This window comes from Microcaecilia unicolor, chromosome 9, assembly GCF_901765095.1.
Source record: "Microcaecilia unicolor chromosome 9, aMicUni1.1, whole genome shotgun sequence".
Classification (NCBI taxonomy): Eukaryota; Metazoa; Chordata; class Amphibia; order Gymnophiona; family Siphonopidae; genus Microcaecilia; species Microcaecilia unicolor.
Genome location: NC_044039.1, coordinates 32540942 through 32567330, shown reverse-complemented (window position 1 = coordinate 32567330; position 26389 = coordinate 32540942). Strand labels below are relative to the sequence as shown.

Below are 26389 nucleotides of genomic sequence, written 5' to 3'. Positions count from 1 at the left end.
CACCCCTGTTTCTCCTTTCCTCCAGGGTATACATGTTCAGGTCAGCAAGTCTCTCATACGTCATGTAACGCAAATCCCATACCATTCTCATAGATTTTCTTTGCACCAGTTCAATTCTTTTTACATCCTTAGCAAGATACGGCCTCCAAAACTGAACACAATACTCCAGGTGGGGCCTCACCAACGACTTATACAGGGGCATTAAAACCTCTTTTCTTCTGCTTGTCACACCTCTCTCTATACAGTCTAGCAACCTTCTAGCTATGGCCACCGCCTTGTCACACTGTTTCATCACCTTCAGATCCTCAGATACTATCACCCCAAGATCCCTCTCCCCACCTAACACATACGTCTCTCATGGATTTCCATTCCCTAAGTGCATCATTTTGCATTTCTTACCACACTCAAGAACGCACAACCTACACCACGAGAGGCCAAATTGACCTTATAACATTCTGGCAACAAATCTACAATAACGAATGGATAGCACAAACGGATTCAAAACACTATCTCCTAGACTGGGATAACAGATGCAGAAGCATATTAGACAAAATAGCACCACTACAAACAAGAACATCACAAAGACAAAACTCGATACCATGGTTCAACAAAGAACTGAAAAAACTAAAAACACAAGTCAGGAGACTTGAACGAGCATGGAATAAAATAAAAGATGAACACACACTCAACACAAGGAAACAAATGCAAAGAAAATACAAATATGCAATAAGACAAACCAAAAGGTCATACTACAAAACCATAATAGGACCAAACTACTAGATACCACACCGATTAGCACAACCAACACAGACACCCCATCAGCAGACAGTCTTGCTAAATACTTCAACGAGAAAATTATAAAGCTACGAACCACTTAATACCACCGATCACAAAAAATTCATGGACTGCCTGGACCCAATCCCCGATGAATACCCAGCAGACCGAATCTGGACAAATTTCGCCCTACTTACTAACAAAACACTAACCCAAGCAATCAACAGGTTCGCCAAATCCCACTTCAAACTGGACATATGCCCCAACAACCTGATAAAATCCGCTCCACAACACTTCATAGCAGACCTCACGTCACACCTAAACTACATGCTACAACATGGACTCTTCCCTAAGGATAAAGGAAACATACTACTCACCCCAATACCTAAAGACTCAAAGAAAAAAGCAAATGACATAACCAACTACCGCCCGGTAGCATCCATCCCTCTGACAGTCAAACTAATGGAAAGTATGGTAACCAAGCAGCTTACCGACTACCTAAACAAATTCTCGATACTACATGAATCACAATCAGGATTTCGCTCCAACCACAGCACCGAAACAGTACTAATCACGCTCCTAACCAAATTCAAACAAGCAATTGCAACTGGCAATAGTGTACTTCTCCTACAATTCAACATGTTCAGTGCGTTCGACATGGTAAACCATAAAATACTACTAAACATCCTAGAATACTTCGGGATTGGAGGAAACGTACTTAGTTGGATCAAAGGCTTTCTAACCGCAAGAACATACCAAGTGATATCAAATTCGAATACTTCATCACCATGGAAGCCAGAATGTGGAGTACCCCAAGGATCACCGCTTTCACCGACCCTTTTCAACCTAATGATGACACCCCTAGCCAAATTGCTATCCAACCAAGGCCTTAATCCTTACATCTACGCAGACGATGTCACGATCTACATCCCGTTCAAACATGACCTAACAGAAATCACAAATGAAATCAATCACAGCCTCCAAATCATGAATTCCTGGGCGGATGCGTTTCAATTAAAACAACGCAGTTAAAACACAAAGTCTTATCCTCTCATCACAATATACCACGAACAAACCCACCATCATAAACACCCCAGACTACACCCTCCCTATTTCAGATAGCCTGAAAATTCTCGGAGTTACAATTGACTGAAATCTCACACTAGAAAGCCACGTGAAAAATATAACAAAGAAAATGTTCCACTCAATGTGGAAACTCAAAAGAATAAAACCTTTCTTCCTAAGGACAATATTCCACAGCCTGGTACAATCAATGGTGCTAAGCCAACTAGATTACTGCAATGCCATCTATGCTGGATGCAAAGAACTAATCGTTAAGAAACTCCAAACTGCCCAAAACACAGCAGCCAGACTCATATTTGGAAAAACGAAATACGAAAACGCCAAACCTCTAAGAGAAAAATTACACTGGCTCCCACTTAAAGAACGTACTGCATTCAAAATTTGCACCCTAGTTCATAAAATCATTCATGGCGAAGCCCCAGTCTACATGTCAGACCTCATAGACTTACTGACCAGGAACACAAAAAGGTCAGCACGCACATTCCTGAATCTCCATTACCCCAGCTGCAAAGGGCTAAAATATAAATCAACATACTCATCCAGCTTCTCCTACGTAAGCACGCAACTGTGGAATGCACTGCCAAACGTTATAAAAACAATGCACGACCCAACAAACTTCCATCAATCACTAAAATCTAACCTGTTCAAAAAGGCATACCACAACGATCCATCCTAAATACCAGACAACGAAACTTACACCAGAACTAGACAAAACCGAACTCTCTATACTTCTTCATTACTCTGTCACCAATGAACTCTAACGTAATACCACTTTATTTCTCAGTCCGGAAATGAACTCTCTATACCTGACTGCTTAATTTACTCTGTCACTTATGAACTCTAATGCAATATCAATTGTATTTCTCCTTGTAGGTGCCTGGATGCAGAGCAGTTGGTGCCTTTTCTACAGGATGAGGCAAAAAAAAAAAAAGAACCCCCTAGTGTCTTTTGCCATTTTTTCAGCAATCACTTGGAATTTCAATGAGAAATTTTACATACTTAGGGCCCCTTTTGTAACCGGACAGATCAGCAAGTAAATCAGGAGGCTGAGACGCTGACTTCCAAAGCAAGGCAACTTTTATTAGCTAGCTGACACAGTACTAAGTTCAGACTCAGGATACTGCGCCCCGAGCGTCACCTGACACTCGTTCTTATACATCATTAGTGATCATGCGCATAACACATGCCATACATCACACAAGCACATGCGCAGTACAGTAGTAGTTCTGTAGTTCTCACAGAGAAAGAGTACGTCAGTTTCACAGAAAATGTTACTTTGCAAGAAGATGTAGAAAATGTTACTTATTGTGTTGTTTCAGCACATCCACATAATACAGCCTCTGTGTATTGATCACGAGACTGTGCTGACAGAGCTAGCTGTCTCCCTTACAAGCCTGAATTGTTGACTACTACAAATTGTTATTTAGCTAGCTGGTTAACAAACAGGTTTTACTATTAACAAGTTCAAGCTGTGAAGTTTTAGTTTAGGCTCATTAGAGAAACTCTGATTCTTTGGTGCAAACACAAAAGTATATGCAAAGTCCAAGTATAAAAAGTCCTTCAACAGTTCTTCAAGTTCAACTAGTGCAAAACCTCCCCCTACACTTTTACGAAGCCGCGTAAGGCTCTACGCGCACCCAACATGCGCCAAAATGAACTTAACTGCCCGACTACCATGTGCCTCTTGCGATAATTTCATTTTGGGCACGTGTCTGGAAGATATGTTTTATTTTCTGGCATGCATAGCGCACGCGCGCAGGTCGTTACCGCTCAGATTCCTTACCGCTAGGTCTATGGCTGACAGTAAGGTCAGACACCCAAAATGGACGCGCGGCAATTTTGATTTTGCCACACGTCCATTTTCTGGGAAAAAAGGCATTTTTTGTACATGCGCTGAAAAATATTTCTGCGCGTGCCCAAAATCCGCAAGCCACTTTTTACCGCAGCTTAGTAAAAGGACCCCTCAGTCATCATACTTATATATTACTATTAAAGCTATGGTGGTGATACTGACATTTTAGCATTGCTACCTATAAATATTTGTGCATTAAAAATGTTTGAGCTAAAACACAGTAAAATAACATCATTCAAATGATACAATTAATAATATGTCAGAATTTTGCAGTCACTGTGAATGCTCAAATTCTCCACCCCCAGCTTTAACACAGGCCTTCAGTCACTTTGGAAGTTCTTAACAGCTTTGTTGATCTGTCCCTGTGCCAGGCTGTCCCAGATCATCCACTGCACTTCCTTGAGCTCAGCGATTGTTTGCGGCTTTGTGTGGCGCTTGTTTTAGGCTTCCAACATTGCTCCTCAGACAAAAGTCTATGTCACTATAACAGTAAGCTGGTACATTTTTTTTGTTTTTTAAATAATGGCCGTTTTACATGCAGATATTTTTGAACACACAAAAATTGCTGGGTGGTCATGCTAAAAAATCTTTAACTTCACCGTGTTTAAAGATAATCTCATTCTAGTTGGCACCTAAAAGTAGATAGTAACAACAAATAAAACTGTAAAATTTTGTGTTGCAAGTCCAAGCAGTTGCTGAGAAAATAGCAAAAAACTTTCAAGGATAACGTTTTTTTTCTCCGAGGACAAGCAGGCGGCTTGTTCTCACATGTGGGTCGACGTCCACGTCGGCACAGGAAACGGAGCAAATTTTTGAAGCAAAATAAAAAGTTTTGTCCAGAGTCTTCTAGCGCGTGAATGACACACACCGCGCATGCGCGAATGACTTTTCGCCCGTCGCGCGAGCATGCTCGTTAGTTCTTTTTTGTCCGCGACGAAGTGACAGGATTTTTCTGTTCTCCTCGTTTTTGGCCTAGGAACAGAGTCTGACGACTTTTTTCTTTCTATTTCTTTTATTTTTTTGTCATTTCCTTAAAAAAAAAAAATTACTCCTGTAGTCTCTTTTAGTTTATTGCCTGTTTTTAAGTTTCCTTTCTTTTCGAAGCGGCCGGCCTTTAGGCCGTGCGGTCGGGTTTTTCCCTTTTTGTGCCCTTTACTTTTTTCACACGATCGCGTCATTTAATTTTGCCGAAGTCGTTTTTCTTTCCATGTCATCGAAGACACAAAGCAGCTTCAAACGTTGTACTCGTTGCAACTGGACCATCTCAGGTACCGATACCCACGCTTGGTGTATCCAGTGCCTAGGGCCCGACCATAGCCCAGCCGCTTGTAGTCTGTGTCTTCGTATAAAGAAACGGACCCAAGCGTCTTGAGAAGCCCAAAGGGAAAAGCTTTTTGGGGCTCAGTCCGGTCCTTTAACGTCGACATCGACATCGGTACTGAGGTCGTCGGCGTCGACATCGAAAGGAGCATCGACGTCTGGAGGAGAGGTAATAGCTGCTGAGAAACCAACTCGCGCTGGGAGCAGTGAGGCGTTGAGTGGGTCTCCACCCGCCTCGAGGCCTCCTGTTATGCAGGCCCCCTGGGACCGACCTTCGTCGGACCTGGACCCAAGGAGACGTGAGGATTCGACGTCCTCGGTACCGAGGAGTCTTGATGACGGGCGTCGAGCGAAGGCGAAGAAGCACCGTCATCGTTCTCCTTCGATGCACGGTGCTGGGAGCTCCAGGGCGTCGTGAGAGTCTGCACCCGAGAAGCGTCAGTGCCGAGAGGATTGCTCCTACTCGATATAGGAGGTGCCAATGCGTAGGTCTCCTAGCAGCCCGGTACCTGCTCCCGCGCCTCCACAGATTCTGACACCGCCTGTTCCACTGACCCCACAGCCTTCTCTGATGGCGGCTCTCGACGAGCACATCCGTGCCTTGTTTCCAGAACTTCTGGAGAGACTGCTACGTCAGTCAGCGTCAATGTCGGGGGTGCTTGCGCCTTCTGTACCATCTGCGGCAGCGGTGTCTGGCCCTTCTCCTGCGGTGAGGTCCCCGATTGCAATGCCGCCTGCGGCATCGGCTGCCACCCAGGTCGATTCCCCTTCAACGTCAGTGGAGGAAGCTTTGCTGCAATCCGAGTGGGCGTCAGCCTCTCGACATCACCATCAAGGACATCATTCCTTGGCGTTGAGGCAGGCCCAGTGTCGGAGTACCTTAAGAGAGGTCTTATACTGAGCAGGAGCGTTCGTGGGAGTCAGAGGAAGATCCCAGGTATTTTTCTTCTGATGAGTCCTATGGGATTCCCTCTGAACCTTCCCCTCCACCAGAGAGGAGGCTATCTCCACCGGAGAGTCTTTCCTTTTCCTCTTTTGTCTGGGACATGGCTACAGCTATTCCCTTCCCTGTGGAGGTTGAGGATGAGCCCAGGGCTGAGATGCTTGAAGTCCTGGACTATTCTCCACCTAAAGAGGCTGTGACAGTCCCTCTGCATAAGGTACTGAAGGAAGTCCTTATGCGAAACTGGTCGGCCCCTCTTTCTGGCCCTGTGGTCCCCAAGCAAGCTGAATCCCAGTATCAGATCCATGGTGAACCTGGATTGATGAGATCTCAGTTACTCCACAATTCTATGGTGGTGGATTCCGCCCTCAAGAGAGCCAGGAGTACTAGAGACTATGCTTCGGCGCTCCCAGGCAGAGAAGCTAGGACTCTTGATTTTTTTGGGGAGGAAGACGTATCAGGCCGCTATGCTCACTGCCAAGATCCAATCATACCAGCTCTTCATGAGCTTTCACTTGCGGGACTCAATAAGGCAACTGTCTAGCTTGGTTGATGCACTCCCTCCGAAGCAAGCTGAGCCTTTTCGCCAGGTGGTCAGGCAGCAGAAGGCGTGTCGAAAATTCCTGGCTAGGGGTACGTTCGACACTTTTGATGTAGCATCCAGGATCACTGCTCAAGGTATAGTGATGCGTAGACTCTCATGGCTGTGGGTCTCTGACCTGGATCATTCGGTCCAACAGCGAATGGTGGATGTTCCTTGCCGGGGGGGACAACCTTGTTGGTGAAAAAGTAGAGGATCTTGTTGATCAAATCAAGAAGCATAATGCTATGGATTCTCTCTCCCACCGGGCATCTTCTGCTACTACCTCCTCATCTAGGAGGTATTTTGGGGGGGGGGGGGGGAGAGGAGTGCACCCTATGCCTATCCTAGGCATAGGTACACTCCTGCTTCTCGACAGCCTTCCCAGGCTCAGCCCCATCATGCTCGTTCTCGTCAACAGTGTGCGTCTAAGGCCCGTGCTGCTCCCCTGCAAAAGCAGGGAACGGGCTTTTGACTAGCTCCAGTTAAGCATAGCCTCTGTAGAAGTGTCCGTACTGGTCAACTTGCCAGTTGGGGGGAAATTGATATTTTTTCACCAAAGGTGGCCTCTCATAAACTCCAACCGGTGGGTCCTTCAAATAGTCCGGTCAGGATACACCCTCAATCTGGAATCGAAACCTCCAAATTGCCCACCGGGAGCTCATTCTTACAGTTCCCAGCACAAACAGGTACTTGCAGAGGAACTCTCCGCCCTTCTGAAGGCCCAAGCGGTCGAACCTGTTCCACCAGGAGAAGAAGGGTTGGGATTCTATTCCAGGTACTTCCTTGTGCAGAAAAAGACGGGGGTGGGGGATGCGTCCCATCCTAGACATGAGGGCCCTGAACAAATTTCTTGTCCGAGAAAAGTTCAGGATGGTTTCCCTGGGCACCCTTCTTCCCATGATTCAAGAAAACGATTGGCTATCCTCTGTGGACTTAAAGGATGCTTACACACACATTTTGATACTCCCAGCTCACAGGAAGTATCTTCGATTTCGGCTGGGAACACAGCACTTTCAGTACTGTGTACTGCCCTTTGGTCTGGCGTCTGCACCCAGAGTGTTCACAAAGTGCCTAGCGGTAGTCGCAGCGTCGCTACTCAGACTGGGAGTGCATGTGTTCCCTTATCTCGACGATTGGTTGGTGAAGAGCATCTCGAAGGCAGGTGCTGTACAGTCCAAGCAAATGACTATTCAGGTGCTAGAACTACTGGGGTTCGTGATCAATTACTCCAAATCCCATCTCATCCCAGTTCAAAAGTTGGAATTCATTGGAGCTCTGTTGAACACAAAGACAGCTCGAGCTTATCTTCCCGAGGCAAGGACACACAACCTCCTGTCCCTGGTGTCTATAGTTTGAGCATCTTAACAGATCATGGCTCGGCAGATGTTGAGACTTCTGGGGCACATGACCTCCACAGTTCATGTGACTCCCATAGCACGCCTACACATGAGATCAGCTCAATGGACCCTTGTTTCCCAGTGGTATCAAGCTGTGGGGAGTCTAGAGGATGTAATCCAACTGTCCACCGACTTCCGGAATTCTCTGCAGCGGTGGACGATTCGATCCAATTTTACCTTGGGACGTCCATTCCAAATTCCTCAGCCACAAAAAGTGCTGACAATGGATGCATCCCTCCTGGGGTGGGGAGCTCATGTAGATGGCTTCACACTCAAGGAGCCTGGTCTTTTCAGGAAAAAGGTCTTCAGATCAATCTCCTGGAATTGCGAGTGATCTGGAACGCTCTAAAGGCTTTCAGAGACCGGCTGTCCAACCAAATCATATTGATTCAGACAGACAGTCAGGTTGCCATGTATTACACCAACAAGTAGGGGGGCACCAGATCTCGCCCCCTGTGTCAGGAAGCCGTCCAGATGTGTCTTTGTACGCGCCGTCACTGCATGTTTCTGCAAGCCACTTATCTGGCAGGCGTAAACAACAGTCTGGCCGACAGGCTGGGCAGGATAATGCAAACTCACGAGTGGTCACTGAACATGGGCAAGATCTTCCAAGCTTGGGGCATCCCCTCGGTGGATCTTTTTGCTACTCAGATCAATCACAAGGTCCCTCAGTTCTGTTCCAGGCTTCAGGCCCACGACAGACTAGCGTCAGATGCCTTTCTCCTGCATTGGGGAACAGGCATCCTGTATGCGAATCCTCCCATACCTCTAGTGGGGAAGACTTTGCTGAAACTCAAGCAAAACTGCGGAACCATGATTCTGATTGCTCCCTTCTGGCTGCATCAGATTTGGTTCCCTCTTCTTCTGGAGTTGTCCTCCGAGGAATCGTGGTGATTGGAGTGTTTTCCAACCCTCATCACCCAGAACGATGGGTCGCCTCTGCATCCCAACCTCCAGTCTCTGGCTCTCACGGCCTGGATGTTGAGAGCTTAGAATTCGCTTCCTTGGATCATTCAGAGGTTGTCTCCCGAGTCTTGCTTGCTTCAAGGAAGGATTCCACTAAGAGGTTTGCCGTCTGGTGTGACAGCAAGGCCCTAGATCCTCTTTCTTGTCCTACACAGACCCTGCTTGTATATCTTCTACACTTGTTGGAATCTGGTCTCAAGACCAACTCCGTAAATGTTCACCTTAGTGCAATTAGTGCTTATCATTGCCATGTAGAGGGTAAGCCTATCTCTGGACAGCCTTTAGTTGTTCGCTTCAAGAGAGGTTTGCTTTTGTCAAAGCCTCAGGTCAAACCTCCACCGGTGTCATGGAATCTCAACGTCGTTCTCACCCAGCTGATAAAAACTCCTTTTGAGCCACTGAATTCCTGCCATGTGAAGTACTTGACCTGGAAGGTCATTCTCTTGGTGGCTGTTACTTCAGCTCGAAGGGTCAGTGAGCTTCAGGCCTTGGTAGTGCATGCACCTTATATCAAGTTTCATCACAACAGAGTAATCCTCCATACGCACTCTAAGTTTCTGCCGAAGGTGGTGTCGGAGTTCCATCTGAACCAGTCAATTGTCTTGCCAACATTCTTTCCCTGTCCTCATACCCGCCCTGGAGAAAGCAGTTTGCATACCTTGGACTGCAAGAGAGCATTGGCCTTTTACGTGGAGTGGATAAAGCCCTTCAGACAGTCTGCCCAGTTGTTTGTTTGTTTCGATCCCAACAGGAGGGGATTCACCATCGGAAAACGCATAATCTCTAATTGGCTAGCAGATTGCATTTCCTTCACATATGCCCAAGCTGGGCTGACTCTAGAGGGCCATGTCACTGCTCATAATGTTAGAGCCATGGCTGTGTCAGTGGCTCACTTAAAGTCAGCCTCCATTGAAGAGATTTGCAAGGCTGCAACTTGGTCATCAGTCCACACATTCACATTTCACTACTGCCTTCAGCAGGATACCCGATGCGACAGTCTGTTTGGGCAGTCAGTGCTGCAGAATCTGATTGAGGTTTAGAATCCAACTCCACCCCCCTAGGCCCATTTTTGTTCTCTTCCAGGCTGCACTCTCAGTTAGTTGTTTATGGTTTCAGGTCAATCCATGTTATGTCCTCGCCGTTGCGAGGCCCAATTGACCAATGTTCATTGCTTTGAGTGAGCCTGGTTTCTAGGGATACCCCACATGTGAGAACAAGCAGCCTGCTTGTCCTCGGAGAAAGTGAAGATACTTACCTGTAGCAAGTATTCTCCAAGGACAGCAGGCTGATTGTTCTCACAAACTCACCCACCTCCCCTTTGGAGTTGTTACTAGTTTGTTGTATGCTTTTTGATTTAACTAAGGGGCACGCTTGCACGACGGGTGGGTAGTCGTCTGCACATGCACATTGCACGTCATTCACGCGCTAGAAGACTCTGGGCAAAACTTTTTATTTTGCTTCAAAAATTTGCTCCGTTTCCTGGGCCGACGCGGACGTCGACCCACATGTGAGAACAATCAGTCTGCTGTCCTCGGAGAATACCTGCTACAGGTAAGTATCTTTGCTTTTTTGCCTCACCCTGTATAACAGCATCTAGATGCCAAGATGCTGTTCTAGAATACTAGAATAACCCGGTATTGGCGCACCTTGCATTTAAACAAGCAGTTACACCAGCCATAGACCTAGTGTAACTGTGGACACCTAAATGCAGCAAGGGTGCATGTGACTTACAATATTCTGTAAGTTATGCATATATCTGGGAGCCCCTCCCCCATGCTCCACCCACATGTACACTTCCCATTGCAGTTATGCACTATAGCACTTATACGTGCCCTTATAAAATAGTGCTTAGTGTGCATACGAGCATAAGTACTACTTTTCTCTGCAGTGACATACTCATGAGTGCCTAGTTATAGAATTGTCCTTTTTGTACATATTTATCTACTTGAATATTATGGAAGTGGCTGACTCTATGGTCAAGCTCTAGCATTCTGTACTGTGATGTGAGGAATCTGGTTTCAGAGTTTCCATTTAGCAGGGCAGATTGGGCCTGTGGAAACAGCATGAGCAGGCTCGGTCAGGGAGGGAAGGTAGCCTCTAGTATAGTGGCAGTCCTTGCTAACCAAACAACAGCGTTGTGGGTGCATCTGTCGCAGTGGCGTTCCTAGCCTCGATGACACCCGGGGTGGATCGCCGATGCGCCCCCCCCCCCCCCGGCGAAATGACACCCCCCCCGGGTGCACGCCGCTGGGGGGGGGGTGTCGCAGCGCACGCCTGTGGGCTCCAAGTTCGCTACGCTAACTTCGCTGGTGCGCTGCAGCTCCCTCTGCCCCGGAACAGGAAGTAACCTGTTCCGGGGCAGAGGGAGGGAGCTGCAGTGAACCAGCGAAGTTAGCGTAGCGAACTCGGAGCCCACAGGCGCGCGCCGCGGCACCCCCCAGCGGCATGCACTGGGGACGGACCGCCCCCCCCCCCCTTGGGACGCCACTGATCTGTCGCCACCTGGCCAGTCCTCCAGGGGAGGGGAAAAGGCAGCAGAGGGTAAAAAGGGAGGATAAAACCATTTTAAAAAGAAAACACATAGGCCCAGAGGATCTCTGAAGATGAAGATGTCCAGTAGTCAGATCACACAACAGTACCTTGTCTTTCATGATGTCAGAATGACGTGGTTATGACTGTTAGGACCTTGATGCTAGATTTTTTTTTTGTTTGTATGAAATCAGTATCTATTTGTAAGTTTGTCAGGGCTATAAAGTTAATCAGAACAAACAAGAGTAAAACAAGAGGCCAACATAAAATACTTTTGCATAATGCCTTTAATATAAAGGCTGATTGTATAATTTTATACTGTCCCAATTTTAAATTGACATAAGGCAGAGTAGATCCTCAGAAGGAAGTTTAGGACTTGTGACTGGATGAAATTAAAATGTACAAGAGGCCAACATAAAATACTTTTGCATAATGCCTTTAATATAAAGGCTGATTGTATAATTTTGTACTGTCCCAATTTTAAATTGACATAAGGCAGAGTAGATCCTCAGAAGGAAGTTTAGGACTTGTGACTGGATGAAATTAAAATGTACAAGAGGCCAACATAAAATACTTTTGCATAATGCCTTTAATATAAAGGCTGATTGTATAATTTTGTACTGTCCCAATTTTAAATTGACATAAGGCAGAGTAGATCCTCAGAAGGAAGTTTAGGACTTGTGACTGGATGAAATTAAAATGTACTACAGAATTATCTGAAGCCCATATACAGAAAAATAGTGCATTATTTTTAGAGAACACTCTCGGGGCCTGATATCCAAAGCTTTTTTCCCCATTCTCTGTCAATGAGAAAGAAAAGTTCCTAAAACTGAGTTTTATAAAGCTAAGAAACAGCAATGACTTGTTTTTAGAAGGTTTGAGTGTTCCTTGAAATAACTAATAGATTGTGACATACTTGTCATTTGTCAGGATCCAAGCCTAGAATCCACAGCTTTTGGTGTGACTTTGTCTCAATACATGACTTCATCGAAACTGACTAGAAAAAGTGAAGAACGAGTGATCAATGCAGAACTGCAGAATGTGGGTAAAAATATTCAGGAAAGCAGGTAACTGCGAGAACATTTTAGTTCTGAATTGTATTGAAAATTTTTTCCTTTTATTGAATGCCTTCAGTGTATTTTATATGTGAAACACGCTACTTTTTCTCAAAGTTCCCAATCAAACATATAAATGGCGAGTGACCGACTCACTCGCAAATGCGCAGTAGAGACTTCCCTCTCTGTCCCGCCCCACATCAATACGTGATGACGGGGGGGCGGGACAGAGAGGGAAACTGCCTGCCGAGGTTGCTACTGCTCCCCCCCCCCCAATCGGAGTCGCCGCCGCCACCCCTCCACCCGGCCCGGGCCCTCTCTTCCCTTCTGAACTTACACATCCATTCGCCGAAACGCAGCAACGCACATCAGCTGAGCTGCCCCTTCCTTCTCTGCCTGTGTCCCACCCTCGCTGACGTTACATCACAGGAGGGCGGGGCCACAGGCAGAGAAGGAAGGGCCCACGGCAGCTCAGCTGATGTGCCTTGCTGCGTTCGGCAAATGGATGTGTAAGTTTAGAAGTGAAGAGAGGGCCCGGGCCGGGTGGAGAGGTGGCGGCGGCGACTCCGGGGGGGGGGGGGGAGCGGTGGCAACCTCGCGGGGGGGGGGAGGGGAGCGGTGGCGACCTCGCGGGGGGGAGAAGGAAAACCCCAATACCAGCCCGTTTTTACGGGCTCAACGGCTAGTTTATTAATATCAGAAAGAGATGTCAGCTGATGCAGCAGCTTGATTGCACTGTGATGGTATTTCCCTTACTTGTAGGCCTAAATGAAAGAACAGCATCAGTGTGGTTCAACCTTGAAAGAGTCCACTTTGACCAGAAAAATTTGAACAAAATGAATATTATTACATCTGATTAATATCGAGATTGTTGTTTTCCCAGAGTTCCGGATATGACTCCTAAAGTTTTTTTTCCTCTGAAATGATTCCTCTTAGTATATTAATTCAAAAGGAGTGAAGCCTGTGAAACTGGGATTACCTTAATCAGTGGGAATTGGATTAGAGACTCAAGTGTTTGTATTGTTAAATAATTTCTGGTTTTAAAAGAGAAAAAAATGAAATCAGGTGTATTATTTCCACTAATATTGGACAATAAGTATGTTTCCAACGAAATTAATTGACTATACACTGTCTTGGGTTTGAAGAAGCCAACCAGACGATCAATGTGGAATAATGATTCAGATAAATAATAATTGGGGATAATCAGGTTAATACCACGTTTTCTTTGTTTACTGTTGTTTAATTGATCTCCTTGTCTTGTTTCACTCTCCCTATTTATTTTGTGGTCTAAGAAAGAGAAAGATTGTATATAATCCATTTCTCTAGTTGAGATTGTTTTCCTCTAATATTGTATTAATGTACAGTCATCTCTGTATTACTGTTTGCAAGTGACCCTTGTAAAATGAAAAATTATAAATAAATGATTAAAAAAAAAAGAGAGTCCACCTTCCAGCTTTCATCCAGCAACAGCACCTGAAACTGTCATCTGGAAAGCCAACTGTGTAATGGGTGCAGAAAATGGGTTTCAAGACCAAACAGATAAGCCAATAGCAGATGACTTTACTGTCCTCAAAAAGTAGAAATATTGTAATTTTCTCACAAATATGTTCTGATTTTTAAATGTATAAATTATGCAATTTGTTGACATACAGTTTTAGATCATTTTTAGGAAACATGCTATATAGAATGTATACACATAATCAAACCCAAGGTTTTGAAAATGCTCTTGCCTGCTCGCTTGAGACAAAGGCATTTTATGGTCTGGCAAGGTAGCCTGTGGAGCAGAAGGTGGCAAATGCTTCTGTTACCACCATTTGGTGCCAGGAAATGGGGAAGTGGCAGAGGTGTCTTCAGCCCAATGAAGGCCTGGGCAGAAGGAGGCAGCAGAGCAGGGGCAGACTGAGAGTGACCTGGGCCCCCTTCCCGGACGCTGCCCACCACACCCCTTACTACCACGCTGCTGCCCCCTACCACCATAGCCACGCCCCTGCTGCCCCAGCCCTACCTGAAGGGCCCTGGTGGGTCTCTGCAGGGTGTGGGGAGCATGTTCTTTCCTGCCTGCTGTGCTGCCGCTAGTCCCCCGCCTGCCATCGCCGTGGGTCTCGACATTCTCGCAAGACTTCCGCAGGGAGTCTCAGCCGCAATTTTTAAAGTACGGCGGTGGGCAGGGGGGAATGGTAGCAGCACTACGGGCAGGAAAGAACATGTTTCCCCCCCTCCCCCTGCAGCAGAGACTACTAGATCACCAGTAGCATGCCTTTAAAGGTAGGACCGGGAGGACTGTAGTGTGCGGTGTGCATCTGGGCAGAGCCTCTGGGCCCTCGGTCACTGCCCAGTTGCCCAAACGGTCAGTCCACCCCTGCAGCAGAGGAATCCTTGAGGACTCAGGTATTGGGGAAGATAAGGGTTACTAGCATCTGGAGCCACAATCAGGGCCAGGGGAGCAAGAGGTGGTAGTTGTATCTTTGGATGCTTGTCAGTGAGAGGGCAAGGCATCAAGGCCTGTGGAGGAAGAAGACGAGAGAGAGAGAGAAATTAAAAGAGACTGAGGAGGAAAGAGAAGAAAAGAACAAGAAAGGCAAATAGGGGAAGAGAGAGAAAGGCTTTGGGGGGGGTGGAAGATGAGGAAATGAGAGCAATTGGGTAGGAAGAACAAAGTGAGAGGGCTGCAGGGGGGACTGAAGGTATGGAGAATGAGGGTGAAGTGACTTCACCAATATGGAGTGAATATGAGTTTATACCTCACCAGGGAAGATGTACACTTGACATTCACTCCTGTCACCAGGGCCGGTTTAGCCATGCTGGGGCCCAGGGCAGAAATTAAGGAGGGGGCCCCTGATCCCCTCTCCTCCCTGCCCCTCCCCCTCCCCCTGATCTCTCCACCTGCCATTACTATCACACATAGAACAACTTTAAATGACTTCTTCACACACAAAACACAGACTTTCACCAAAGACAGAACATGGGATCATAGATAGAAATTTCAATCGCAATACAAGATACTCACCCTTGCCTACAGTGTCCTGCACACTGGTAAGCTCTTATACCTTTTTTTCCCCAATCATTTCCTATACCCCATCCCGTACCCTTCGTTCCATTGATTCCCATCGTTTGGTCCTAACTTCTCCTAGGTAAGCTCGCTATGACACTTCTAGGAAACAGTCTTTTAGTTTTTGGCTCCATATCTTTGGAACAATTTGCCTCCAGATATCAGAGCAGAAGTTTCCTTTATTCGTTTTAAAGTGTTACTTAAAACTTTTGAGGATAGATGGACTTTTTTTTTGCCTATATTCTTCTATGCTAATAACTTTGTTGAAATCAAGGTAAATATTGGACAACCAAGTTAAATCACGTTTTATAAGCATGAGAAAAAAATACCATATTGTGATTTTCTACAGGCATCCAGCCACTTTCAGAACTCGTGTATTTGGCTGAATTAGGCCCATAAATTGTATGCTTCTTCTTACTGAGGTATCCATAGCATGAACAGGGCCACCGAGAGGGGGGGCAAAATTCCCCAGGCCTCCAAGGGGGGCCTGATGCCAGGGTGTCTCTCTCTCTCTCTCCTGCTCCTGCCGGGACCTGAGTGATCGCGTCACGGTGCCAGAGAAAACTCTGGCACCGTGGCCGGGCTCCCCTTGAAGGCTGGAGTGGACCCAGAGGAGCAACTCCAGTGCTGCTCTTCGGCCCAGCTGAGTGGCTGCTTTTCCTCTCAGGGCGCATGCTCGCTTTTCAAACCGAGCATGCCCTGAGAGAAAACACAGCCGCAGGGGCAGGCAATCGGCAGAAGAGCAGCTGTGGAAGACATCTTCTGCTGGTGGGGCCTTGGGATCCCCGGCAGCCAATAAGGTATTTTGCAGCATCAATCTGGGGGGGGGGGGGGGGGGGGGAAGAACCATGACCCAGGGAGGGCAGTGGCTCTGCCCCCGACCTGGTTCAGTCTCTTGGCCCTGAGTATGAAACGTGGAGAATCGCGTCTAAGGACATCAAACTTTAGCATTAAGTTGCTGCATTTCTTTGAGTCCTATGGACATTCATTCTTTTCTTTTCCCTTTCATTGTATTTGTATTAGTTTGATTCCACAGAAAGAACAAGTTAGTGCAAGTCAAAGTCAACAAAATCTGCCTTTTTCAGGGCTGTCCTGGTGGAAGAATATGACGAATGCTGATGATTATTTACAATTTCTGTCTACACAAGTAGGTATTTTACTTTTTCTTGTCAAACTTTATTTAGTAGGATTTTAGTGAGACATAGGAGCAAATATATATACATCCTTTTAAAACAGGCTATTATGTACAAATAGGAAAAACAGTTTTAAAAGCCATTTCCTTGGGTAAAATAATGGATTACCCATGAAAATGAGCTTTTATAAAATTGTCCACTGTATATGCGGGTAACAGTACATGCATATGGCTACATTTCCTGTGGCAGTTGTCAAAGGGGAAGACACATGTTCAAGTCAGGAGTTTACCCCGGGAACTCCGTTCACTGGGTAAATCTCTCTTACTGCACCCTTCTCCTCCACTGCTAACTCCAGACTCCGTTCCTTTTATCTTGCTGCACCATATGCCTGGAATAGACTTCCTGAGCCGGTACGTCAAGCTCCATCTCTGGCTGTCTTCAAATCTAAACTAAAAGCCCACCTTTTTGATGCCGCTTTTAACTCCTAACCCTTATTCACCTGTTCAGAACCCATCTTTTTATTTTCCTTTAATGTTCAATAGTTTTCTAGGTGATCTTTTATCCTTACTTTCAGCCTACCACAGGTCGCACGGGTTAGGTGAATGTACATAGACTATTGCACCCATGCGTGTGGCTGATTATATTCTGTGTGTCCATGGAGAAAGTGGGGTTACTTACCTGTTATGGAGGTTCTCTGTGGACTGCAGGATAAATTAGGCACACAACCCTCTCACCTCCCCTCGCGGTTGAAGTTTCACTTGCAATTGAAGATAGCCTAAGCTGTAGATCAGTCTAAGGAAGATGGGCTTTGGTCACTTGGGTGTTAGCATCTACGCATGCCCAGAGAGTTTTTCCAGAACTCTTCTGTGTTATAGGAGAGAGGATATGGTTTGACAACCAGCAGGATGATATCATCTGTTACAGGTAAGCAACCCCACTTTCTTGTCAGTGTGTACAACTTATATGTAAGTACATAGTCATATATATGCTACAACAATCAGAATTCTTCAAAATGCTAAACATACAACACTACACAATTTCAATAATTTAACTTCCTTTCCAGGACTCAGATTACTTGCATGTGATATTTAATTTAAACGACATTGATGATCAAGAGAAGGAACAAAAGGAATTAGCGATCACCTCAGCCCCGAAAATTAAAAGGTAAACATAAGCATGCTTTATCCAATTGCTTGTATAAAACCTAGAGAGGCAATTTTCAGCATGGAGAATAATTTGAAGTCCACAGATACTTTGACCCATGGTACGTCCAGCTAATTTTCAAACTACCTTCCCATTGCAAGTTCACTTTTGAAAGGTTTGTGGGCACAAAAGTACTGTGGATTTTACACATTCTTTAACTGAAAGGCAGATGCTCAAAGGTCCGGCGCTGTACTGAACTTCGCTGGAGAAATAACACAGGAACAGAATGCTAGCACAACACCCTAATGCTTAATGCTAATGAAATGCAAATATAGGTTCATAGCATTGAGCATTATGGAGTTTGGCAGGAGAATAGTGTCTAGCACATGCGCTCAAGAGTTATGCATATGTCCAGAACGTCTGGGGGGGGGGGGGGGGGGGAGGAGAGAAGGAGTAGGAAGAAGTGTTGCCGCAAAATGCCAAAAAGCTGGAGAAGTACCCGTGTGTCCTTGGACAACCCACAGTCAGATGCTTAAGATGGAGGTGGCAGGCATGGATGGGGGGGGGGGGGGGGAGTAGAGGAGAGGTACAGTCTGCCCGCCGTACACGTGAGGAACACAGCACTGACTCATTGCAGCTCTTGCTCAGACCGGCTGGTCTTTACCACCCACTGATCGGTAACTCTTAACTCTAGCAAAAGCAGGAGCCCTCGGCTTTAAAAAGGCTATGGAAGATGAATTAGAACTGCTTTTCTGCAAAGTCTAGTCTAGGGTAACCGTCTTATTAATTTGATGTTCCTACTATTTCTACTGCTATAATGCCCTAAAAAGAAAGGTGCACAATGGGGAATTAAACCAGATTTGAAAATAGCTAGCTGCTTTCACAGTCTCTCGCCTGTTTAGATACCTTAACGCCAGCTCGGAGCTGGCATAGGGTTTGCCGCGGTAGGGGCGCTTTTGTTCTGCGTGCTGTTTTTTAAGCATTGGGGGGGAATAGGAGATAACCTCCTTTTGAATAGATTTGCATGTGATTTGTGTAGCTCTGGGATGAGCTCCTTATTTCCCACAGCAGGCACCTCTGAGTATTGTGCGCCGTAGAAAAGGATATGCATTTTTTTTTGTCTAAATATTTTTATTTCTAATTTATGATCCTTTGTTCTGTATTTGGTGAGGGTCTGTCGGTGTGATAGTAATAACAGGAGGGGAGACAGGGAGGAGAGACGGTCGGGGATGGGGTCCCTTCTTTATTTTTATTTTCTGACCTGGGCCCTAGCATGACTAACGTGGGACCTGACCCTTGCTGTGTAGCTTGTGGGGATCCCCAGCTGAGGACCTTCTCAAAAGACGGCCAAGCTCTGTAGTCAGCGACAGCATCCTTGAGGCACCAGTAACTAAGCATGCATGGGGTGCTGGCATTTGTGGATTAGGGACATTGCAGCTGCCTGCCAAGCTCAGTAAAAGGAAGCTCTGGCCACCTTCAGAGTTTATCAGTAGAAATCAAACAAAATAAAACATGGAAAAGAAAATAAGATGATACCTTTTTTATTGGACATAACCTTTTGCTTACTTCCGATCTGACGAAGAAGGGCAACCTTCGAAAGCTAATCAAGAAATGTATTAAGTTATGTCCAATAAAAAAGGTATCATCTTATTTTCTTTTCCATGTTTTATTTTGTTTGATTTCTATTGATAACCTTTAAGAGTGGATTAACACGGCTACCACATCTCGCCACCTTCAGAGAAAGTCTTCAGCTGACAGAGCTTGGGGATCCTCATTAGCTGAAGTGTTTATATTCTGAGGTGGGGGTAGGGCGGAGCAGAGAAATTTTTGTGCCCACCCACTTTGGGCTCAGGCCCACCGAAAATTGCCTGTCTGGCTATGCCACTGGTTTCAGTATTGAAAGTAACAGGGACGAGATGATATTCCCTTCATTTTTAATAGAGTAACACTGAAAAATGTTACCAAATCTATATAAAAGCATGATTTTCACATCTTTTTTTTTTCAAGTGTGCTGAAGAATGAACTATTTTAAATGCAATATTTTTCAACAGAGAACTGGATAAAAAGTTTTCTAAAGGTAAGGCTAAAGAGGAAAAGCTTATTCCTGGACTATGGAATGTTAGTAGTTCAACACTGCAAAACCTCGGAGCAGAATCTTTTTTGGAAGGTAAGTATTGATTTCATTGTTTCTGTGAATTTCTTAAATAGATTGTGAGCTCTTTGAGCAGGGACTGTCTTTTCATGTGTGATGTACAGCGCTGCGTATGCCTTGTAGCGCTATAGAAGTGATAAGTAGTAGTAGTAGTATGTTCATTTTCTTGTACCACTTTCCCCTGCTAATCTGTATTAGTGTCTTGCTGCCAAGCTAAATGGAAGGGCTAAGAACCATGCCTCATAAAACCGGAATTTCTCAGCTTGAGCAGGAACACCTGATCCTTGATACAGTATCACCCACGAGTCTGAACTTCCTCAGAAGCCAGAAAGAGAATCAGGAGGACACATTCAGCAGTCAGGCTACAATGAAACATTTCAGTTTAAAACAAGTGGGGAAAGCATGTAGAACATGGTTCATGGAATTCTTTGTAACCCCTGAGTGTGTGTATGTTTCTGTGTCTGTGTTACCTCTGTGTGTCTCTCTGGTGTGGAGGGGCGGTTTGAATAGAGCAGTGCCCAAACATTCTGTTATTTTGGAAAGAATAATAAAATGAAACCAAGTATGATAATATATCACTCCATTAGATGTCACTATCTACAGATTTCAAAGCTAGGCATTTCATGTGATGATATCATTTCTCTAAGGACAGAATATCAAGTCCTCACAATTGAGTGATATCTGAAGGAGTCTGCGTGGGTATGCTTCATCAGCTTAGAAAAAATTTCTGGAAGCCTTTACAAGGCACAACTGTGAAGGCGTGCAGTTTACTACTTTGCATTCTTGTGCAGAATCTCAGCCTTCATTTTGCTGTGGATCTTGGTAAATCTAATATTTGCTCAACGTAAACACTGATTATATTCAATTTGAAATCAGGAACATGCAGTATAAGCATCTCATCATCTCAGGACCTCAGAGATAACGCGTTTCACATAGCATCACAGTCCTATGACTTACCCACTTACCTCATTGGTCTTGCACAGTTTTTAATTTGACTTGAAAAATAAAATGTTAATATTTGAAATAAAATAGCTACCTCTTCAATACCCAAGGCATACTGCGCATAGTATACTCTTATATATGAGATCACATTGAGAAGACTCCTGAAGCAGGCCTGTGGCCAAAACACAGTACTGTGTCGAGTCTCTGACCAATAAAATTTGATTAAGACTTTAACATCAGTTATTCATTCATTCATTCAAGTATTTATATACTGCTTAGACCTAAGCGGTTTATAGTTTCACTTTACAGGTACTGAGTCTGTCCCTTTTGGGTTCACAGTCTAGGTAGTACATTGTACTACTGTTGCACCTGGGGCAACCGAGGGTTAAGTGACATAGATATCATCTTTATGGACATGTGAAGTAAAAAAAGAGTCCCCTACTATTGTTTGACTTATACTTTGCAAACCCCAGTACTGAAGGGAATGCCTAAGTTTTTGTGGAGAGCAGTGGTAATGGCAAAGAAAATCATATTGGTAGGTTGGCTCTCCACAACGACACCTTCATTGCAACAATGGTGCTTTCATTTAATAGCTTCGCTAAAGATGGAATGGCTGGTGGTGGAAGACATCATGTCCCAACCAGGAGTATGCTTCCTGCGGATTTGAAGCAATATTGGAACACACTTTCACCGGCGGCATTCAGCCGTCTATTGAATCTTTGGACTATACTGGTTTGAATTATATGTTGGATTAAAGGTGCACTGGACTGGGGGGGGGGGGGGGGTGGCGTGAATGCACAGGGGGTGAGTCTCTTTCAATTGAAAGGAAGCTCTGAAATGAGGGGGTATAGGATGAAGGTGAAAGGGGATAGACTCAGAAGTAACCTATGGAAATAATTCTTCACAGAAAGGGTGGTGAATTCATGGAACAGCCTCCCAGTGGAAGTGGTGGAGACAAAAACAGTTTCTGAATTGAAGAGAACTTGGGACAAGTACATACGATCTCTAAAGGAATGGCATGGATGGGCAGACTGGATAGGCCATATTGTCTTTATCTGCCTACATTTTTCTTTGTTTCTGTTCTTCCGTGCTCTTATGGAACAGTATATGCAAAGCATTATGTGTAAAACTGAGGAATTTGCTCAACTTTTGCTCAACTCTTATCACTAGTAGGCAAAGACAAGGAGAGTGGAAAGCATATGGTTAGATGGACCTTTGCTACTATCAAGATGGCAATGAGGTCTTCTGCTGGGGGTATGGGAACCCGCAGACTCTCATGGCTACAAGACTTTTATTATAATGAGTGCGCCTTGTCATGTCATGGAGTGAATTTCTTTGGCAATAAGGAAAAGAAGCAGTTTCTCTCACAAATCTTTTTCGTGGTGCACCTCTGACCCAGCCTCCACTTCTATCGTTCTCTCATATATGTAGGTATCTGCCTCCTTCTCATTCCAGACAGATTCTGCAACAATATCATGTTCATCTCAGACAGCAGAGAACCCAAAAAGCCCAAACTTGCTTGTCAACCAAAGCCTGGGATGGGATTTTGACAGCCTGTATGAAAACATAACCAGGGTTCCAGTATCTGTGCCAAAAAAAAACTTTCAGTAGGAGGGAAGCAAAGTGGTTTCCAAACCTGGCCTTAGAGAACCCCAGCCACTCAGCTTTTCTGGACACCCACACCGAATAGTCATGAGAGAAATTTGCATGTAGTAGAAGCAGTGTATGCAAATCAATCTCATGAATATTCATTGCAGATATGCTGAAACCCTGACTACTTGGGGTTCCTCCAGGACAGATTTGGGAACTACTGCTGTACATTATTTAGTTTAGTTATAAGTTTACTCTACTGCCCACCAGAAAATAAATCAAATAAAGCTATTTACAAAGTTAAACAAAGAGGGCACAAAAAAAACATAGGACTGTAAACAGACAGAGGGCTATTAAAAAAAAAAACAACTAGACAGGATAAATCAACAAAACAGACAGCAAATTAGGTTTCAGTAACCAGCAGTTTTAGGGGAAAATGCAGCCTGTAGTTCTTGAGCCAGATAGCATCATACATCATACAGAAGAAAAAGGTTAAGTACATAAGTATTGCCACACTGGGACAGACCAAAGGTCCATCAAGCCCAGCATCCTGTTTCCAACAGTGGCCAATCCAGGTCACAAATACCTGGCAAGATCCCAAAAAGTTCAATACATTTTATGCTGATTATCCCAGAAATAAGCAGTGGATTTTCCCCAAGTCATTTTAATAATGGTCTATGGACTTTTCCTTTAGGAAGCCGGCCAAACCTTTTTTAAATCCTACTTAGCAAACCGCCTTTACCACATTCTCTGGCAACAAATTCCAGAGTTTAATCACACGTTGAGTGAAGAAAAAGTTTCTCCAATTCGTTTTAAATTTACTACTTTGTAGCTTCATCGCATGCCCCCTAGTCCTAGTATTTTTGGAAAGAGTAAACAACTGATTCACGTCTACCCGTTCCACTCCACTCATTATTTTATAAACCTCTATCATATCTCCCCTCAGCCGTCTTTTCTCCAAGCTGAAGAGCCCTAGCTGCTTTAGCCTTTCCTCATAGGGAAGTTGTCCCATCCCCTTTATGATTTTCGTCACCCTTCTCTGTACCTTTTCTAATTCCACTATATCTTTTTTGAAATGCAGTGACCAGAATTGAATACAATATTCGAGGTGCGGTCACACCGTGGAGCAATACAAAGGCATTTTAACATCCTCATTTTTGTTTTCCATTCCTTCCTAATAATACCTAGCATTCTATTTACTTTCTTAGCCACTGCAGCACACTGAGCAGAGGGTTTCAACGTATCATCAATGACGGCGCCTAGTTCCCTTTCTTGGTCGGTGATTCCTAATGTGGAACCTTGCATTGCATAACTATAATTCGGGTTCCTCTTTCCCACATGCATCACTTTGCACTTGCTCACATTAAACATCGTCTGCCATTTAGACGCCTAGTCTCATAAGGTCATCTTGTAATTTTTCACAACTTTCTGTAAGAGGATTCCTTGTGCAAGTAAACTGGCAAGGCATTCCTTAAGGAAGGAGCTTAAAAGAAAGATATGTTCTGTGGAACTATAGGGAGCATAACGTTTCTGCCTGCACAATGAGTAGACTCTAAGGAGGCAATTCTGTTACTGGGCAGGTCCATTTGACACCCCATGAGCACATGATAGAAGCCTATTCTAGGTGCCATTAAAGATTGCTAGTGTAAATTAGTATTGATGTACCTAGCATTTAGAAGAAACAGCCTCCATAGACACAACAGCAAATGAAAGCAGAGATGGCCAAATGATGGAGAAGGAGACTACAAATACAGAGCAATATAATGAGCCTTTATTAGACACCAATGACTTGACATGGCTGTGTTTCGGCTAATGCCTGCATCAGGGGCCATGATTGCAACTTGATTTGAGCTCAGGTTTGGAAAAGGTTAGTAATTAAATCCAAGTCTACTGTATGATCCAGCTCTTACTCGTAGTTTTCCGTACCACAGATGAAGTGGACAATGTTCTTCTCTTTAGCAATTGGAGTCTATCCCTTCTGTCTACTGGGAATGCACACATATTCATTTGTCCACCCTTGGGCAGCACTAGCATCATACTCTGAGGCAGGAGAGCCTTCCTCTTGGATTGGGGGGGAAGGTCCTCTGTACATGTTTCTTCTCCTAAAACTGAGACAGGATTGAGGGACTATGATTCTTGTAACCCTCTATTGGCTAAGGTAGGTCTTGTTTCCTCTTCTTTTAACTCATCTATAAAAACACCCTTCACACTGGGAAATCTTTCAACATTGATCTTGCAAGCTCAGGGGACAATGAAGCCCTCTAACATCGGGTCCCTCTCTCTCACAGCCTGCATTTTGAAAGAATAACATGGATTGCTTGGATCTGCCTGATAGAGCATCACAGATCCTTCTTGCCTCTAGAAGAGACTCCACTAGACAGTTTTCAAATTCTAAGTGGAAGAGGCTTGACATCTGCTGTAATGGAAAGGCCCAAGATCTCTTATCCTGTTAAGGAAGGTTTTTTGCTGATGATTGAGATGAGCAAGTGCAACAGTTAAGCAAGTTTAAATAAAATTCTGAGCAGGGCCGTGCCTAGGGTCTCTGGTGCCCCCCTGCAGACTATCAGTTGGCACCCCCCCCCCCCCCCCCCCCATGAAAATGATCGCTCACCACTTGCCACACTGCCAGGAATTGTCAGCAATATTCTTAGAAACCAATTGCTCTACATTGCAAAATAAGATAGCAGATATAAATTCTCAAAGTGGACATATTCCAAACACTAAAATGAAAATAAAATGATTTTTTTCTACCTTTGTTGTCTGGTGACTTTCTTTTTCTGATCATGCTGGCCCAGTATCTGATTCTGCTGATATCTGTCCTCTTAACTCCGTTTCCAGGGCTTCCTTTCCATTTATTTCTTTCCTTTCCTCCTTTCGTCTTCATTTCTGGTCCTCAGCTTCTGCCTATTTTCTTCATCCATGTGCAGTTTTTCTCCTCTCTTCCTTTTCCCTCATTTCATCTCCTTCATCTCTCTTCCCTCCCCTCTATGTCCAGCAATTTCTCCTCTCTCCCTGAGCCCTGCCCTCCCATCCATGCCCATCCATGCTCCTCTGTCCCCTGCCACCTCCATTCATTCCTATCCAGCAATTCCCCTCTCTCCCTGAGCCCTGCCCTCCCATCCATGCCCATCCATGCTCCTCTGTCCCCTGCCCCCTCCATTCATCCCTATCCAGCAATTCCCCTCTCTCCCTTTCATGAACCCTGCCCTCGCATCCATGCTCCTCTCTCCCCTGCCCTCCCGCTTCCATGTTCCAACTGCCCGCCCTCTTCTCCCCCCTCCCCCCAACATCCCTTTCCTTTTTTTTTCTTTTAAATTTACCTCCGTCCGGCAGCACCGGCGCAGCATCAGTGAAGGAGGCGGCGCTCCCGACGTGTCTAGCCTTCCCTTTGTTCAGTGTCCCACCTTCTTCTGATGTCATTTCCTTGACGTCAGAAGAAGGCGGAACACTGAGCGAAGGGAAGGCTAGACACCGGCAGCGCCACCTCCTTCACTGACGCTGCGCTGCCGAACGGAGGTAAATTTAAAAGGAGAAAAAAAAGGAAAGGGATCTTGCGGGAGAGAAGAGGGCGGGCAGTTGGGCAATGGGAGCGGGAGGGCGAGGTAAGCATGGTGCGGCAGCACCCCCCTGCCGTGCTTACCCCGCTTACCGTGTTGGCACGGCCCTGATTCTGAGGCTTTTTCCTTCCTTCCTTTATATTGATTCATTATTTTATTTGCATACTCATAAGTGAAAATAATAATGTTTAGTGGAGTTTAATTTTGTGAATTTTTGTATAATACTAACTAATGCTTACTCATCGTTGACTTCAACTCTCAAATACTTAAGGACATTGGTGAACTTTAGCTGACAAAAGTAAAGCATCATTAAGTAAATTC

At 45.1% G+C, this 26389-nt stretch overlaps 1 protein-coding gene across 1 annotated transcript in view; it reads left to right on the top strand.

Moving 5' to 3' along the window:
- Window positions 1-26389, top strand: part of CCDC87 (coiled-coil domain containing 87) — a 112261-nt gene that overhangs the window by 65109 nt on the left and 20763 nt on the right. The window contains exons 13-16 of the mRNA XM_030215471.1: window positions 12378-12514; window positions 16575-16698; window positions 17748-17848; window positions 19879-19994. Of these exons, the coding sequence (XP_030071331.1) occupies window positions 12378-12514; window positions 16575-16698; window positions 17748-17848; window positions 19879-19994 (478 nt within the window). The remainder of the gene's footprint in view (window positions 1-12377; window positions 12515-16574; window positions 16699-17747; window positions 17849-19878; window positions 19995-26389) is intronic.